This window comes from Pezoporus wallicus, unplaced genomic scaffold, assembly GCF_028554395.1.
Source record: "Pezoporus wallicus isolate ANWC-B61680 ecotype Strahan unplaced genomic scaffold, APGP_CSIRO_Pwel_v1 contig_2025, whole genome shotgun sequence".
Taxonomy (NCBI): Eukaryota; Metazoa; Chordata; class Aves; order Psittaciformes; family Psittacidae; genus Pezoporus; species Pezoporus wallicus.
The window spans coordinates 4,654,589-4,671,516 of record NW_026640253.1 but is presented as its reverse complement, the minus strand read 5'-3'; the positions used below and the strand labels follow the sequence as shown (position 1 = coordinate 4,671,516).

The 16,928-nt window shown below is 41.9% G+C and overlaps 1 protein-coding gene across 2 annotated transcripts in view; it reads left to right on the top strand.

Moving 5' to 3' along the window:
* GALNT18 (polypeptide N-acetylgalactosaminyltransferase 18) overlaps positions 1–16,928 on the top strand; it is a 242,084-nt gene that overhangs the window by 156,954 nt on the left and 68,202 nt on the right. For both annotated transcript variants that reach the window (XM_057418169.1, XM_057418168.1), the window contains exons 5-6: positions 286–483; positions 3,068–3,182. In XM_057418169.1, the coding sequence (XP_057274152.1) occupies positions 286–483; positions 3,068–3,182 (313 nt within the window). The remainder of the gene's footprint in view (positions 1–285; positions 484–3,067; positions 3,183–16,928) is intronic.

The window sequence follows — 16,928 nt, the reverse complement described above, 5'->3', positions numbered from 1 at the left end:
ACCAGCTAACATTAAGGTTAATAATAGGGCATCCTAGTTAAAATATTGCAGTGTGTTATTTTGGGGCAGATCCTGCACTGTTGAACCTCAGTCTCAAAGCAGAGGGAGCTCTGAATGGCTAACAGCTGTAGACTTTGCTGCTTCTGAAATACACAGCTGCTCTTTCTTTGGGGGGGTTGGACTAGATGACCTTTAAAGGTCCCTTCCAGGCCAAAGTATTCTGTGATGACAATCAGTGCTATGCTTCTAATTATGTAATCTTAACATTCTTTTTCCTTTTTTTAGGGCTGAACCAGTGCTTACTAGGATAAAAGAAAACAGAAAAAGAGTAATTTCTCCATCATTTGATAATATTAAGTATGATAATTTTGAAATAGAGGAGTATCCCCTCTCAGCACAGGGGTTTGACTGGGAGCTGTGGTGCCGATACTTGAATCCTCCTAAGTCATGGTGGAAACTGGAAAACACAACTGCTCCAATAAGGTAATGCGCAACTGTGACCTAGATTAGAGTGTCTCTGGCAATGCTCATTTAGATACAACAGATGGAGAGTGGTCTCAGCTATGTAACAGGTTTTACTGACTGTAACATTAAATTAGTTAAATGTCCTTGAGCTGTCCTCTTGAGCTTTTGTCCTTGGCCCCTTCACAGTCATTTAGAAAACTTCTGTTTGTAGTAGACCTTTTTAAATATGTTTCCTTGTTATTTGCATAGGGCAAAACACATAGCCTAACTAAAATGGTAGACTTGACTGCTCAGCAGCGCTGCTTTCTCCAAATGTCTTGTCTGCTAATTTAGTGGTAATGGGCCAGAAACAGAATTTTCCTTACAATGCATTATATAAATAGAACTGATCTGACAGTTGTATTCTTTATAATACTGTCACATAGTTTTATAGCTGTGTTATATCCTAGGAGTTAATGCTGGTCCACGGATAATGTGTGAGAAAAGACTGTATTAGATCCTTGCTTTGGTACAATCTAGCTCTGTAATTTCTTATAATTTAGAGTACTGTTAGGCTGGTACAGAACAATACTCGGGGAGGAGAGTAAGTGCTTCTGAATCCTCAGCAGCTCTGCTGAGATTCCAGGACTTTCTTCTGCCTAGACATTCATACCAAGGAGGGCGCCAGTACCTATACTCTAGCTCTCTGCAGAAAACAAGTGTGAAGACTGTTTTCACCAGGTGCAAAGCAGAGCCTTAAATAGCAGTGACAGCATAAAGGGGTCACCACTACCAGTCAATTTCCGTGCAGTCAGTGTAAGGGGTATCTTTAACCCAGTAGTTCTGACTTTTCAGGCAGGTAGCTCTTTTCTGAAGTTTAAACACAGTATGACACTGACCCATGTGCTGGTTGTTAAAACAGGACTTAGAATTGGAAAGTAAGAGATAAAAATTCACAGGTTTGCCACAGACACATGTAAAAAGTGGTGGCAATTTCCACATCGTTAGAAATTGTCAGTGTTAATGAACTCTGTCAACATTATGAAAATGCTTCAAATACTCTACTAAGTCCTGGAGAGGTAAACCTTCTATATTAATTATGGTGACTTTTTAAACTAGAAGTTTTTAACTTATATTAAAGACCATATCTACTTTTCCGTTTTACCCTAAAACTCTGTTCTATGTGAGGACTATGGAGTGTCCTTTATGAATACTGGATGTTTAGGTTTGTTCCCTACCCCTTTCCCTGGTGCCTTTTATTCAGTGCAACACACTGCATGTGTGTGCTGGATAATTAAAAAAACCCACAAAAGCTACATGTATCAATTGTTGGCTTCTATATTACTTCCAGAATGCTTCCAGAATTACGACAAAGGGAAGCACGTACTATGAAAAATACTTTAAAAAGACCCACCAAAACCAATAGTACTTTGTCATAAAGGAAGCATAATTTTCAAAATTACAGTAACTGCTATTTTCTTCATTAATAAATACATCAGAAATAGTCTTTCACTGCTATAAAGTGGGTACTATAGCACTTCAGATTTATAGCACAATGTTTGAAAAGTCCTTGATTAGAGTAAGCATTACTTGGCAACAACTATAAGCATCAGTGTGTTATCAGCACTGTTCTCAGACTAAAGCTGAAAACCCAGCACTGCACCAGCTATGAGGAAGGAGAAAAATAACTGTTACAGCTGAACCCAGCACACATAAATGTATAGATTTCTCTAGAATTGTACAGTCTGTGATTAAGACATCCTATAGTTGCAGCCTGAATGTTCCTAGTAAAGGCAGGATGATTTTCCCTGTATTGCTAATTAATATCCTGTTGTTATCAAGAGTTCCTGATACCAGCATGATAATCAGAAAATATATTTTTAATCTTTGTTATTGTGGATTATAAGGTACGAGAAAAATGCAAAAGCTAAATGACTCTATTCTCCTCCCCTGCATCTCATAACAGTAAAATTGTACTCTCTGTGCCTGAGCTCTTACTCTTACCTTCTTAAGATTGGCTCAGCATAGTAAAAGTTGGTTAATTCAGGTCATAGCATAAATAGGGCTTACTGATTTGGTAAAGATGTGTGACTTGTTTAAATTTGGTTAAGGACAATGGACTGATATTACAGTATGATTGTAAGGGCAGACATTTCTTCATTCTGTATTACAGAACGTTATCTTGGATGTTCCTACTCAAGAAATTATCTTCTTTTACATAAATTTGCAGACACAGATTTTCTTAGCTGGAGATTAACCTTGCTTCTGTGCGTCATTGGGTATCCTTGTTAATTATCACAGACAAGAAACCTGAGGACTTAGGAGGAACAAAAACTAGAATGGCTGGTGCCTCAGAAACAAAGCTGGGGCTCCAGCATCTAGCATTGCTAAAATCCTACCTGGTGAATATGTATGTCCAGTAATTTTGACTCTGTTTTCCTTTAATGGTGCCTATTTCCCCATAGAATCAAGAACATTAGGAAACAAAGCTGAATAAATCTGTTTGAGAAACACCACCCTATGAATCCGTCTTAACATACCCTTTAGATATGATTATGTCTGAATAATAAAATTGTTTGTATTCTGTCTGCTAATTTTGTTTGCTGGTGGTTTATTTTTCCAGAAGTCCTGCATTGATTGGATGCTTCATAGTAGATAGAGAATACTTCCAAGAGATTGGCTTACTGGATGAAGGCATGGAAGTATACGGAGGAGAGAATGTAGAGCTGGGGATCAGGGTAAGGAACATAACCAAACAACACTGGTGGCTTACACTTAAAATACAGCTTGCTTCTTACTGCAGGGGAAAAAACAGTCAAAAATGTATGAATTATGGCATACAAAAGATGCAGAGGGATCCACAGCTTTGCTACAAATTGTATTTGGTTGGGGGTGAGGGATGCAAAAAAAAGGAAAAGCTAAAGAACTATCTGGAACAAGGATAGAAATACAGAATACAGTCTTTCATTCAAGCAACAGTGTTAGAGTTCTGCAGAGTTGATACCTAAACTTCATTGCTTACTTGTGATCCCAGACTCAGTAAGGAGGATAGTTTCTCACAAGCTTAATGGAAAAGGCCTTTCTAGATTACTCATTTAAAATAGGAAAATCACTATGGAGCAAACTGGAATATATAGGAATTTATGCTGCCTTTCCTCTGGAGGGGGATTAAGATATTCATAAATGCATAAGTGCACATATTTCCTTTTTCCATCATATATTCATCTGTTTACCATAATGTGGTGTTGTGCGTGATTTGTGTACTTCTTTCTGTATCTCTTCACAGCTAAATACCATTCTGAAAATACAGCACTGTTCTGTTTGAGAATCTTTCAGGGTTTTGATACAGGAGAAATTCTTAGACACATAGGTGGTCATGAAAAATGCTGTGATCTGTGATTATAAAATAAATCCTGAACTCTGCTATGAAATCTTAGTGGAACCTTGTATTTTGTGCTTTTTCATTGCTAGAGTACAAGCATGCTGTTGTACAATAGCAACAACAACAAAAAAATATTAAAAAAATACGGAATTCTCCGCTGAGCTGTGAGATGTAACAAAAAATACTAATTTATACTTCTGGTTTCCTGAAATTCTTGTTCTCCCACCTGTCAGAGATAAAGTGATATTGCAGCAAGACGGGGAGGGAGAAATTCAAGGCTGCTTCTTTTAGTAACACCATCCTCCTCTCTGGGAGAGCTAGATAGCTCCCTTCTGTTCCCAAAACCTGATTTTTGCAGCTCAGTGTTACGTTGAGTTGAAAATTAGTGTCACTTTGATTTTTCATTTCCCTATTCAACTGACAAAACCATTGTCTCCTTGTGAGTATGAGGAGTCTTACCTAGTTTTGCGTCATGGTATATATGATATGTAGTTTCCTATACTTAGCCTTGCAGAAGTTGATCGGGAAGAGTGCTTTGATAGACAAGACCAGAGAGACACAAATCTCTGTGTAACTGAAACTTTGGAGTAGACTGGATCACTGGAATTAGGCCCAACACTGCTGTGATTTCCTTATGGCTTTTTGTCTGTAACAGATTGTAGTGTGCAAGGTAGCATAATGTCTGCTGCCTTATCTGACTTTATCCTGGCTTGGGTCTGTGTCCCTGGCTATATCAAAACAAATTATGGAGCTACAATGAACAGTTTTTTCAGTAGTTTATTACCAGGTCTTCTCAATTCTCAGTATATCCCAGGATGAATATAAATGTACAGTGCAATGTTAGAGCTTCTGGAAAGCACAGTATTATTTCTACAGATGTTAGTTTGAATAGCAGACTCCTTCCATCAGCTGCCTTCTTATGGCACACACCTGGGGCTAAACACCATGTCTTGGTAAAATACAAGTGGCTGCTTCAAATGTGCTTTCATATAGGCAGCCATGTCATTCAGGTGCAGCCTAAGCACTTGTCCTAGAGATGCAGCTCTCAGGGGCTGCCTTTCATTTGCTTTAGCTAGGTGTCCTGCAGTAGCAGTCATGTTTCTCCTTCGTGGTAGCTGGTGCAGTGCTGTGTTTTGACTTCCAGCCTGGGAACAGTGCTGGTGAAACCGATGTTTTCGGTTGTTGCTAAGTGATTGTCGTGGTTTAAACCCAGTCAGGTAATTCGTTCGCTCACTTCCCGCCCCTTTCTTGCCCTCCCCCTGCTCTCGGAGGGATGGAGAGGAGAATTGGAAAGAATGCAACTCCCACGGGTTGAGATAAGAACACTTTAGTAACTAAGGTATAACACAAATCACTACTGCTACCACCAATGATAATAATGATAAAGGAAATAACAAGGGAAGAGAATACAACACCTCAGCACCAGCTGACCGATAACTCGGCCCCCAAGCCCGACCAAGCTCCGACCGATACCTCCTCCAACCCTGCAGTCTCCCAGCCCTCCCGGCTAACTCCCAGTTACATCCTGGCCATGACGTGCTGTGGTATGGAATAGCTCTTTGGTCAGTTTGGGTCAGGTGTCCTGTCTCTGCTTCCTCCTGGCTTCCCCTCCTCCCTGGCAGAGCATGAGGCTCACAAAGTCCTTGGCCAAACCAAAACATCACTATCAGCTCTGTTCCCGAGCTGAAAGTCAAAACACTGCACTGCACCAGCTACCAAGAAGGAGAAAAATGACTGCTACTGCTGAACCCAGGACATTATCCACCCCTTATTCCATACCATTCACGTCATGCTCAGATCCCACGTTTTCAATATACCATCACTCTTATCTCAGTGCACTCTTATCTTAGTGCATGGACCAGTCCCTATAAAGCTGCTGAGTCCATCTGGTCCATGATGCCAGGCTCCACCTCTTGTAACAGTCTTCCAGAGCAGGAGAGACTGTGTGCAGTGTTCACACTTGTGAATAACCTGGGCAATAGTGTCCATTGCTAAGTCCACCCCTCGATCATGAGTCCATCTCTATGTTGCATCTCTGCTCTGATGGCCTGAAGTGCCATGGGCCCACCAGGCTTAAAATAATTCACTGTCCCCTTAAGCAGTTTCTGCAGCTTGTTGCTGGGGACTCCATACAGCTGCCTTCCATCTCCGATGCTTCCAAAGCACTGGAGGGGCCCAGTGGACTAGATACTTGCCCATACTGTCCCACACACCCTGCCACTCATGACTGTCCAGCCTTGGGGAAAACCTCTTGGTCCCCCTATATTGTCGTCTAACCCCAGACAAGACCCAAACCTGACTCTGCTTAACTTTTGAGATCAGACAAAATGGTTGTGGGTAAAACACAGTCTGTATGTGTGTGCCAACATGCTGATCCCCATCACAATCAGCAGGCAGGTCCCAAGGGTACCCAAAGGCCATTCAAAACCCTCAGAACTCTCAGTTGATGCTGCTGTACTTGTCACTGGGGCTGGTGTAGCTGCTGTGCTTGCCGCCTCTCCCACCACCAGCTTCTCTGAGTCCAGCTCTTCCTCCTCTGCCTTGCTGGGAAGTGCTGCGTGGTCTCCTGCATCCTCCTGGGGCTCGGCAGGCGGCTTCCGGGGGATGCTCTCGGCCGTCGCGGGGCTCAGCTCCTCCGCGGGGCTCGGCTCCTCCGCCGCCTTCTCCCGCTGCTCGGCAACCGCCTCCTTCCTCTCCTCGACCGCCCCGACCTCCTCCACCGGCAGCCGTCCCCTCGCGGCCTCCGGCCCCGGTCCCGCCGCCGCTTGGTGCCCGGGGCCACTCTCCCGGGCCGGTTCGGCTGCCGCCGGCTCCCGGGGCCGCTCCCCCTCGGCTCCCCGCAGCCTCACGAAGATGGAGAGTAGGGTGAGGGCCAGGACGGTGAAGAGCAGCCGGACGGCCAGGTACAAGTCCACGGCCACGTCCGTCCCGCCCTGCTGCTGGAGCCCGCCCGCATTACAAGCCATTGCCATAAAGCACAGTGAGACAAGAACCTTAGCCCAGGCCCCACACTTGATAAACACTATCACAGCAAATACCGTCTCTACGTAAGTTACAACATTCTGAAGCTGTGAGATCAAGAGAAACAACTCTGAGAGCCAATAAATCGTCATTGTGATGAGTGACTATTAATCTGGTCAGATCTGTCGTTATCTCAACCCTTCGTGCCCCACGTTGGGCGCCAAAAAGAACTGTCGTGGTTTAAACCCAGTCAGGTAATTCGTTCGCTCACTTCCCCCCCTTTCTTGCCCTCCCCCTGCTCTCGGAGGGATGGAGAGGAGAATTGAAAAGAATGCAACTCCCACGGGTTGAGATAATGATAAAGGAAATACCAAGGGAAGAGAATACAACACCTCAGCACCAGCTGACCGATAACTCGGCCCCCAAGCGCGACCAAGCTCCGACCGATACCTCCTCCAACCCTGCAGTCTCCCAGCCCTTCTGGCTAACTCCCAGTTACATCCTGGCCATGACGTGCTGTGGTATGGAATACCTCTTTGGTCAGTTTGGGTCAGGTGTCCTGTCTCTGCTTCCTCCTGGCTTCCCCTCCCCCTGGCAGAGCATGAGGCTCACAAAGTCCTTGGCCAAACCAAAACATCCTTGTTATCAGCTCTGTTCCCAAGCTGAAAGTCAAAACACTGCACTACACCAGCTACCAAGAAGGAGAAAAATGACTGCTACTGCTGAACCCAGGACAGTGATGTTTACCCTGACCAAGGACTTAGTGAGGCTCATGCTCTGCCAGGGAGGAGGGGAAGCTGTGAGGAAGCAGAGATGGGGCGCCTGACCCAGGCTAGCCAAAAAGGTATTCCATACCACAGCATGTCATGCCCAGGGTGGGGGGTAACTGGGAGTTACTCGGAAGGACATGGGCTTCCGGGTGAGACTTGTTTCTTGGCCGGTGGTATCGTATTCTCTTCCCTTATTTTCTCTCATCATTGTTGTCGTTGGTAGTACCGGTGGTGATTTGTGTTGTACATTGGTTGCTGGACTGTTCTTGTCTCAACCCGTAGGAGTTGCACCCTTTCGATCCTCCTCCCCGTTCCTCCGGGAGCAGGGAAGGGGAGAGCCCCGGGGGGGGGGGGAACATGGACCTCGATTGTTGTCAGCTCGGCACCACTCACTGGGAGTGAGTGAACAATCTGTCTGGCTAGAGTTTAAACCACGACACTAGGGCTACATAGAAAATTGTAATCAGCACGTGATTTCAGGCCAGATGATCTGTCTCTGCTGCTGAACTATGTTTTCACCTGTGCAGCACTGAACAGTCATTTCTAGATTACTTGTGTTGCTTTCAGCTGCGAGGCCTACAATGAATCACTTAATAAAGACATTGTTCTACAAAACCTACATTATAATGACAATGTTAGTACAATAAATAATGTTTCTATTTTAAAATGGTGTTCTCCAGTCCGTGACTACTGATTGCTCACTTGTTTCATCTTTCATTGTCATTTTCCTTTTTCAGGAAGTCTCTAGCTTCATCTAGCTCTTAATCAGGGACTGTAGTGATAGGACAAGGGGTAATGGGTTCAGACTTAAACAGGGGAAGTTCAGGTTAGGTATTAGGAAGAAGTTCTTTACTGTGAGGGTGGTGAGGCAGTGGAACAAGTTGTCCAAAGAAGTGGTAAATGCCCCATCTCTGGAAGTGTTCAAAGCCAGGTTGGGTAGGCCTTGGAGCAACATAGTTTAGTGGAAGCTGTCCCTGCCTATGGCAGAGAGGTTGGAACTAGATGATTTTAAGGTTCTTTCCAACCCAAATCATTCTATGATTTTATGATTCTGTGATTCATGTACTCTTCTGCTGTCTGATATGCATTATCATACAGGGGTGGAGAAGCAGACACTGTGTGCCCAAACTGGCCTGGTGTTGAGGCTCAGCAAGAAGTAGGATGTTGTGTATCATATTCTCTAATGGAGTTGATATCTAGTGAAATTTCCTGAATTTTTTCATAGCTTGAATTTCTGAGCCCATTCTTTGCAGTATTTAGGCACTGAAAGTCAATTATTTCATTGCGAACTTTTATGCATAAGCGTGTAAGACAAACATCTGAAGGAATAGGAAAGGTTAGTTTTAAATAGAAACAGCAGCAAGAGCTAGCATCATTTGAGCTACCTGTTTATCCTAAGTACACTAAGTAGAGCATGGTCCTGTGTCCATGTGTTATTAATTTTGTTCCAGAGGATGTAATCTACTGTGAGCCAAACTTGCAGTAGTAGTAGACCAGCTGCAGTATGATGTGATTACAGGACTAAGTAGATTGCTATCTCTGTGCTTATGGACAGAGCCAAACCCTTGTTCTCCATTTGCTTTCTTAGCAGCTGCATCTTCAGTGATGGGAGGTAAGATTCAGTCTCAAATTTGAGATGCTTCTGAGAAGCAAAGTCTACCTATTTAGGATTTCTTTTTTGCTATAAAGAAGAAACCACTGCAGTGTCTTCTGAAATCCTGGAATGGTTTGTTTTCAGCTGAACTGATGGGAATTAGACCCTGACATAATGGAGACTTTTCCCACTGTCATCTCCCAGGAGGTATTTTGTCATCTCATCATCTGGACAAATATCTAGTTATTTGTGTTACATGAGTGCAAGAAAATCCCCAACTATTAGAAACTGTATCTGAAGCATCCACTGTCAGTAAACCATAACAAGCCACAAAGAACATGTGTCTGATTGGAGGATTACTCTCTTGACTCTGATGAATTAGTTTCTCTATTCAGCTATATTTGTCACTAATCTGGTGTATTATTTAGCTTCTAAGATTTCTACCCTTGTCTGTGGTTTTGTAGTAGCATTTGTAAAATATTAAACGCATATTATTAAATAAATATTAATAGAGTTCTGGTGCCTTGAGCTAGAAGCTGACAGATGAGTTCAAAATATTAATGCATTTCAAATCTTAGAAGCAAGGCTGTATTTTTACCTCAAGCAAGTATTTTCTTGCAAAGCTATTTATTTGCCCCATAAGAGGGTTGATGCAAGACTTGACAGCCTCATTTCTAGCAGGTCAGTCACTTTATCTGGGATTTTTCAGATTCATTTGCTATGCCCCAGAATCATATTCTTGAATTCATGTTAGGATGAGTAATGCTTCTTTTCGGTTTATGTTTAATCATTCCCAGTTGAATAGACTTAAGTGCGCTTTTAAGGGACCAGATTGCATTTGGGGGGCAAACTGGAATCACATTGCTTATCCAAGAGACCAAATAGGAACTGTATTGGTAATTGCCTTATGGCAATGACAGAATGAGAGTGTAAGGCTGGTGTTTCTCACTGTTACTTGAGCTCTGCTTCTGGGCTGTGCTTGCACAACCAGTACTTGTGGTTACAGAAGCCCCTACAAATCCATTGCAATCAATTAGATTGTGCACTAGATGGTTCAAGTCTAGTTTTCAGTAGGCTTCTTAAAGGTCTGTTCCAATTCCTAGTGAAGTCAGCAGAAGATTTTCTATCAAGAGCAAGCCTGTAACAATAATTTTGTCTGTTAAAGCAGCCTACATGTTTGATAAAGCTTCCAAATACCTGTTACAAGGTAATTGTTTGTACCCATTATAAGGATGCCTGAACGAATACTCAGTGATTTGCCTCTGGTCACAGACTAAGTTGCCAAGGGACATACAAGGGAATGTAAGCTCAGGCTTAGGCTTAGAGTAATTACGTATGTCACAAAAACTTTGTGTTGCAGATGAATTCATGTTCCCAGGGATATAATGGCTCTGTTAAATGTGTAAGAGGAAATTTTTTTAGAAGGTAATAGCTCTTTAAGGGAAAAGGAATGGATCTTGCTCCCACTAAACAGTGTATCAAGACTTAACATCAGCTGACCCAGGAGGAAAATTGCATTTATATTTTAAACTGAGTGTGGCACACTACTTTTATACAGTATATTGTTGTAGTGAAATTAGTTGTATTTACAATAAAATAAGATGCAATAAATATCTCTGGTTCATTTCTTATTAGTCCAGCAGTTTGTCTATCGGATTCATGTGAAGCAGATGTTTTTACTGTTGGTGAAGAACTAGAGGCATGTAGTATATGAACAGAGATGAAGAAATAAGTTATTTGACCAGAAAATTGTTCCAGTGTTCTTCAGGGTCTTGTCCATTACGATAGAGTCCCTCTGTTGCAGGGCAAGAAGATGTGAAGTCATGCCTCTCCCTCATCTGTTCGGAGTTTTCTTTAATTCAAGAGGTGACTTTGGTTTCCTTGGGTTTGTTTGGTTTTGGTTTTGTTTTTTTATTTGAGGTGGGGGGTATTGAGGGATGGGGATTTTGGTTTGTTTGTTTGTTTTTGAGGGTTTTTTTTGAAGGTGCTTCTGGCCCTTACTATGGGTTTTTTTTTTTCCCTTTTTTAACTTCCCCCCACCCCAGCTTCTGGAATCATGATTCTTCATTGCAGGCAAGTTAAACCAGTCTCTCATATGATGCATAGAAGCCCATTGCTGGCTTACAGGTCCAGTCATTTCCAATCCAAAGTGGTTTTGTGTCTCAATTGTTTTGCACCTGTATCTCTTTCTTAAAACACGGCTTTTCAAGAGTATTCTTTTTGATAATCAGCGAGCAAGTGAAGATATTTACATTTGGCCCAAAGTCTCTGTATTGATCTGAAAACTCTTTGGAGTTTTTTCCTTTTTCCCTAGAAGTTTTCAGCAATTTTAGCTGTCAGTGTTTCTAACACACACCATGAATTATGTGACACCGTAAATATATTACATGTAAGTAGATGTCTGCTTTTATTAAGGAAAGCCTTCGCACAGTTGTCCTGGTTTTGGCTGGGATAGAGTTAATTTTCTTTTCAGTAGCTGGTATAGTGCTGTGTGTTGGATTTAGGACAAGAATAATGTTGGTACCACATCAATGTTTTAGTTGTTGCTAGCAGTGTTCGTACTAAGTCAAGGGCTTTTTTGTATCTCAACCCACCTGGGTTGCAGAAGAAGCAGGGAGGGGACACCGCCAGGACAGCTGGCCCCAGCTGACCTAAGGCATATCCCACATGATATAGAATCATGCTCTGCATAAAACCTAAAAGGAAAGCTGGCCAGGGCCTGCTGCTCAGGAGCTGGCTGGGCATCAGTCGGTGGGTGGTGGGCAATTGCAGTGTGCATGACTTGTTTTGTGTATTCTAATTACTCCATCATTATTGTTATTACTTTCCCTTCCTTTTCTATTCTATTTTAAACTGTCTTAACCTCAATCCATGAATTTCTCAGTTCTCTCCCCCTGCCCCACAGGGCAGGCAGTAAGTGGCTGTGTGGTGTTTAGCTGCCTGCCAGGTTAAACCATGACAGCAGTGTACAGGCTAGGGTGCAGTCTCACAACACAGAGGCTAAACAGCTATGCTGTCTTACATTTTCTTCTTCTTGCCATCCTCTTGTTCTGACTCTTGCAGCGCACTTTGGCTCTGCCAGCATAGTTGTCTGAAGGCTGCCCCGTACCCGTTGTCTCTCAACACCTCCAGAAGTAAACATTCACATTGTAAGTTTTTTCTTAAACTGCAAGGTTAATTTTAATGTTAATCAGTTTGTGTTTTACCATGCTGCCTCGGAAACTCCTGTGTTAGGAGAACTGAGAGCCAGCTGTGCCAAAGAGTAGAAATGACTGGGAGGGAACAAAGACGGGATTTTTTCACTGAGCTATTGTATAATGGAACTGTTTGCAGAGGGTGAGCTGTGTCATGTGTGCATAGCATCCCTTTTTGTCTTTGTTGCTGGGTCCCCTTTCATGGTACTCCACTGAACAATATAGATCCTCCCTAAATTCCCTTCAGGAAAATGAATCTAGACGTCCCCCATTCTTGCACTTCCAGCTACTGTCACTTGCTATGGTCTTAAAGCCATGGTTTTGACTTGATTTTAGTAAGTAGGCCATAACCCTTCCCAGTAAGGGATGATTTGTTTTATGGAAAATAATCCTTATTGTATGATCACAAGCGCCGTTCAGCAGTATTAGGTTGATGATGTGCTAAGGAAGGGCTGAGAAGTACAAGAATAAATATATTCTTAGTTGCTACTTTTAGATGACGTTTAAATAGTGCTTTTTAAGACACTGATTTCTCTTTATTTTTATCCATTTTGTGACTAATTAAGAGGTGATTTGTATACTGAACTCTGGAAGAAATGTTTGTAAAGATTGATCAAATGTTACTTCTTACAAGATGCAGCCAATGCTTATCACAGCCCATGCTTTCACTACGATAAAAACAGTTCCTTGGCACTGCAAGTATGGTGTAAGTACTTGCCTAGCACCTTGTGTAACCAGTAGTGTTTTTTCAGTGAGATTAATGTTGTTTTGGAAAGTACCTCACTGTGTTAACAACCTGAATCCCAAAATGACACAGACTAACTCTCTGTTTACAGCTTCAGAATGCCAACAGGGAAAAAACCCAAACCAGCCTCTATTGAGAATAAAATAAGGAATTGTCATGCCTCCAAACAGGTGCCAGTCATGACATCAACGTAAACTGACTTTTGTGTCAAGCCTGCAGTGGAATAGTTGTTTTTTTGCCTTACTTTTGTCTGTGAATGCCTCAGCAGGTAACCTGCAGCTACAGTATGTGTAATTATACATAAAGCCAGCATTGACCAGTGAATCATTTTTGTGGTTTTGCTCTTTCTGGGGAGAGAACATTTTATTAGCTGCTCCCATGGGAAAGCAAATGATTGATAACAGCACCAGCTAACGTAGCATCACTGTACCCTACAAAGAAGGAGAATGAGGCACTTGGGAGATTTCTCACAGTTGCTTTTTCATGGGTTGTGCCATGTGGTTGCATATTACCAAATGGGCAGCAATATAGACATCTTGATGTTTTGTGAGAGGAAATTGTTGTGTATAGTGGCATGGAAAGAAGCAAAACAGTTTAAGTCAATGCACACAAATCAGCAGACTCAGGTGAGATGCAGATTAGTGCATTATTATGAGATAGCCTCATGTTTAATATCTTTCTACACTTTCAAGTCACGGTATGGTGGCAATGCCACTGTAGATTCTGATATTACAATTCTTCATGGCTTAGTCTGTGAAAATTCCATCTTTGTTTTAACATGTGTAGTGGTTTGACCCCAGCTGGCAACTAAGCCCTACAGAGCTGCTCACTCACTCCCCTCTGGGTGGGATGGGGGAGAGAATTGGAAGGGTAAAAGTGAGAAAACTTGTGAGATAAAGACATTTTAGTAAGTAAAGCAAAAGCTGCACACACAAGCAAAGCAAAACTAGGAATTCATTCACAACCTCCCGTGATCAGGCAGGTGTTCAGCTGTCTCTAGGACAGCAGGGCTACATCACACATAATGTGTTTCTCTCTTGGGGAGAGAAATGCCATCACTCCCAATGCCCCCACCTTTCTTCTTCCTCAGCTTTATATGCTGAGCATGATGCCATATGGTGTGAAGTATCCCTTGGGTCAGCTGTCCTGGCTGTGTTCCCTCCCAGTCCTTGTGCACTGTCAGCCTGCTTGGTGGTGGGGTGGGGTGAGGAGCAGAAAAGGCCTTGGCTCTGTGCAAGCACTGCTCAGCAGTAAGGAAAACATGTCTGTGTTGTCAGTGCTGTTTCCAGCGCAAATCCAGTCTAGTTTGGAGAGGAGGCTGAGGGAAAAGGAGTCTCTCTACTACAGCTTCTGAGGAGGGGAAGTGGAGAGCGAGGGTGCTGATCTCCCTGTATCCAGTGATAAGACACATGGGAATGTTTCAAAGCTGCATCAGGGGAGGTTCAGACTGAACATTAGGAAGTATTTCTTAACTGAGACAGCTGTCAAACACTGGAACAGGCTTCCTAAAGAGATGGGTAATGCCCCAGGCCTGTCAGTGTTTAAGAGACGTTTGGACAATGGCCTTAGTATCATGCTTTAGCTTTTGGTCAGCCCTGAATTGGTCAGGCAGTTGGACTAGATGATCTTCCAACTGAAAATATCCTAGTCTAATGTAGTCTATTCTCACTTGGTATTCTGGTCCTTCAGAATCAAGTCTTGAGGGTTAGTGCAAGATTAACAAGTCTGATCAAGCTGAAAGTACAGCTGTGGTAAAGGAGAGAAAGATGAAAACATAAAAGATGGACAGTGCAGTAAGTATTCGTGTAAGTATTCATGAGAATACTAAACCAGTGATGGTCCGGTTATTGAGCTTGCTGCTTTTTTGCCTTTTAAGATGAAAAGTGATTTCTTTTACTTCCTATTCATGACTTAAACTTGGCAATGTAGTGATTTATGTGTTGGTTATTTGCTGTGCTTAGCTGTGAGACAGACACATTTGAAAGAAAACTGAATGAAGCCATATGTGCTCAGTGACCCTCAAAGCATGTTATCTCCTGGTAACACAAGGCATATAGGAGTTGCTGCAATTGTAAACCAGCAAAACAACATGCGTAGTTCAACAATATGTTGTAAAAGTTTCGCAGCTCATGAAGATATGTGCAAGAACGTACAGAACAACACAGTTTAAAAAGTACGTAATGAAGCAATTAGCTAAAAGAGGAAGGAAACTACTGACAATTTAATATGGGAGGAATCTTTGCATGTGTTACACTTTGAATTAGAGTGTTTCATAAAGGCACAATTAATGTAAAGTGATGCCTATGAGGCAATTAATGATGACTTCAGAAGTAATATTTAAGGGATAATTTACATTTTAAAAATTGAGAGCTGCTCTAGTTAAAGCCTTTTATTTCCTTTTAAATAGTCTTTTAGATTGGGGGGGGTGGGGTGTGTTTTTGTAGGTTGCTTACAGTTTCACATTATTATCAACTCGGTTACGGAAAAAGCTGTTCTCGCACACAAATAGTTAGGTTTACCTGAAAGTATGTCAGGCTTGAATACTGATAAGTACAATAGGATTCAGAAACCTTACAGGGCTTCAGTAAAACAGATGAAGTCATTTTAAAAATCTCTCTCTAGTCTTTGACTTCTCTGTGGATAATGTTCTGAGCTGTGACCATAGACAGACTTCTCTCGAAATTAAGTTGCACCCTCTGCAGGGGTACATGCCAATGGCACGGTTCCCTTTTCCAGCCCATTCAGCATCTGGAAGCAAGGAGTATACTGGAATCGTACTTTCTTTCTCTTTCTGTTCACCTATATTTTAATTTTTCTAATTCTGAGTTTATGTGACTTAGGCCAGGACTCTGTGTTTAATTCTACTGTTTGGGGAGACTTCTTCAATTACATGAAGCTTTGAGACCAGTGGTATAAGCAAAGCTGTGCATGGCTGATTGCTAAATTTGGGGAAAGTTAGCCAAATCCATCAGTGCTTGTCACTACTGCAGTTATTTAGTGAAGATCGTCTGACTTTAATGGAGATATGACCTAAATAAAGATTAATGTATTTCATCCAGTGAGTAGATTTCTAGGTTTAGAGAGACAGATACCCAAATGTATATGACAGTCCAAAATCTTTCACGGTGCAATCCAAAACCCACTGATTGCTGTTGGAAACATGAACATTGATTTCAGTGATCTTTGTATCTCACCATTCTCTCTGTCCTTTCTGCAGTCACCTGTCAAGATAGCAAAATAAAAATGCAAGCCCAAAATGATCATGGCATTGAATAAAAATAGTTTTTTCATACTTGCCTGTAAAGCATCAAACTCATTAGTGGTTATCAGTAAACTATTAATGGTAATGACAAAGGTTAACAAGATTCAGAAATATTTTTGTATTAAATTGTTCCCCCAGATATATTTTAACGATATTGGTGACTGTTTGTTTGTATCCACAGTAGTAATTCATACTGACTTTTTTATCTTCAGGGCATCTTTAATGAGTTGTTCTAATTTTGTCATTTGCAGACTTCACAGAAGCTAGAAATTGCTTCAGCTTTTTGAGAAATCACTTAATAATTAAACAGTTTTGTTTGCAGTCCAAATGAAATTATGGTTTCAAACAAGGTCACATCAGTTCATGGAGAAACTGCATGATTTGTGTAAGTTTAATGAATGCAGTACATGCTAATAAACTGCTCAGCATCATGTAGGGTTTATTTTATTAGATTAAGCTTCCACAACATGAAAAAAAGACTCAGTGATTAACAAGATAAAAAGAAACATTTTTAATGAAGAAGTGTTGTGTCATTTTATAATGAAGTATAAATTAAATATTCGCGAGAGTATCAGC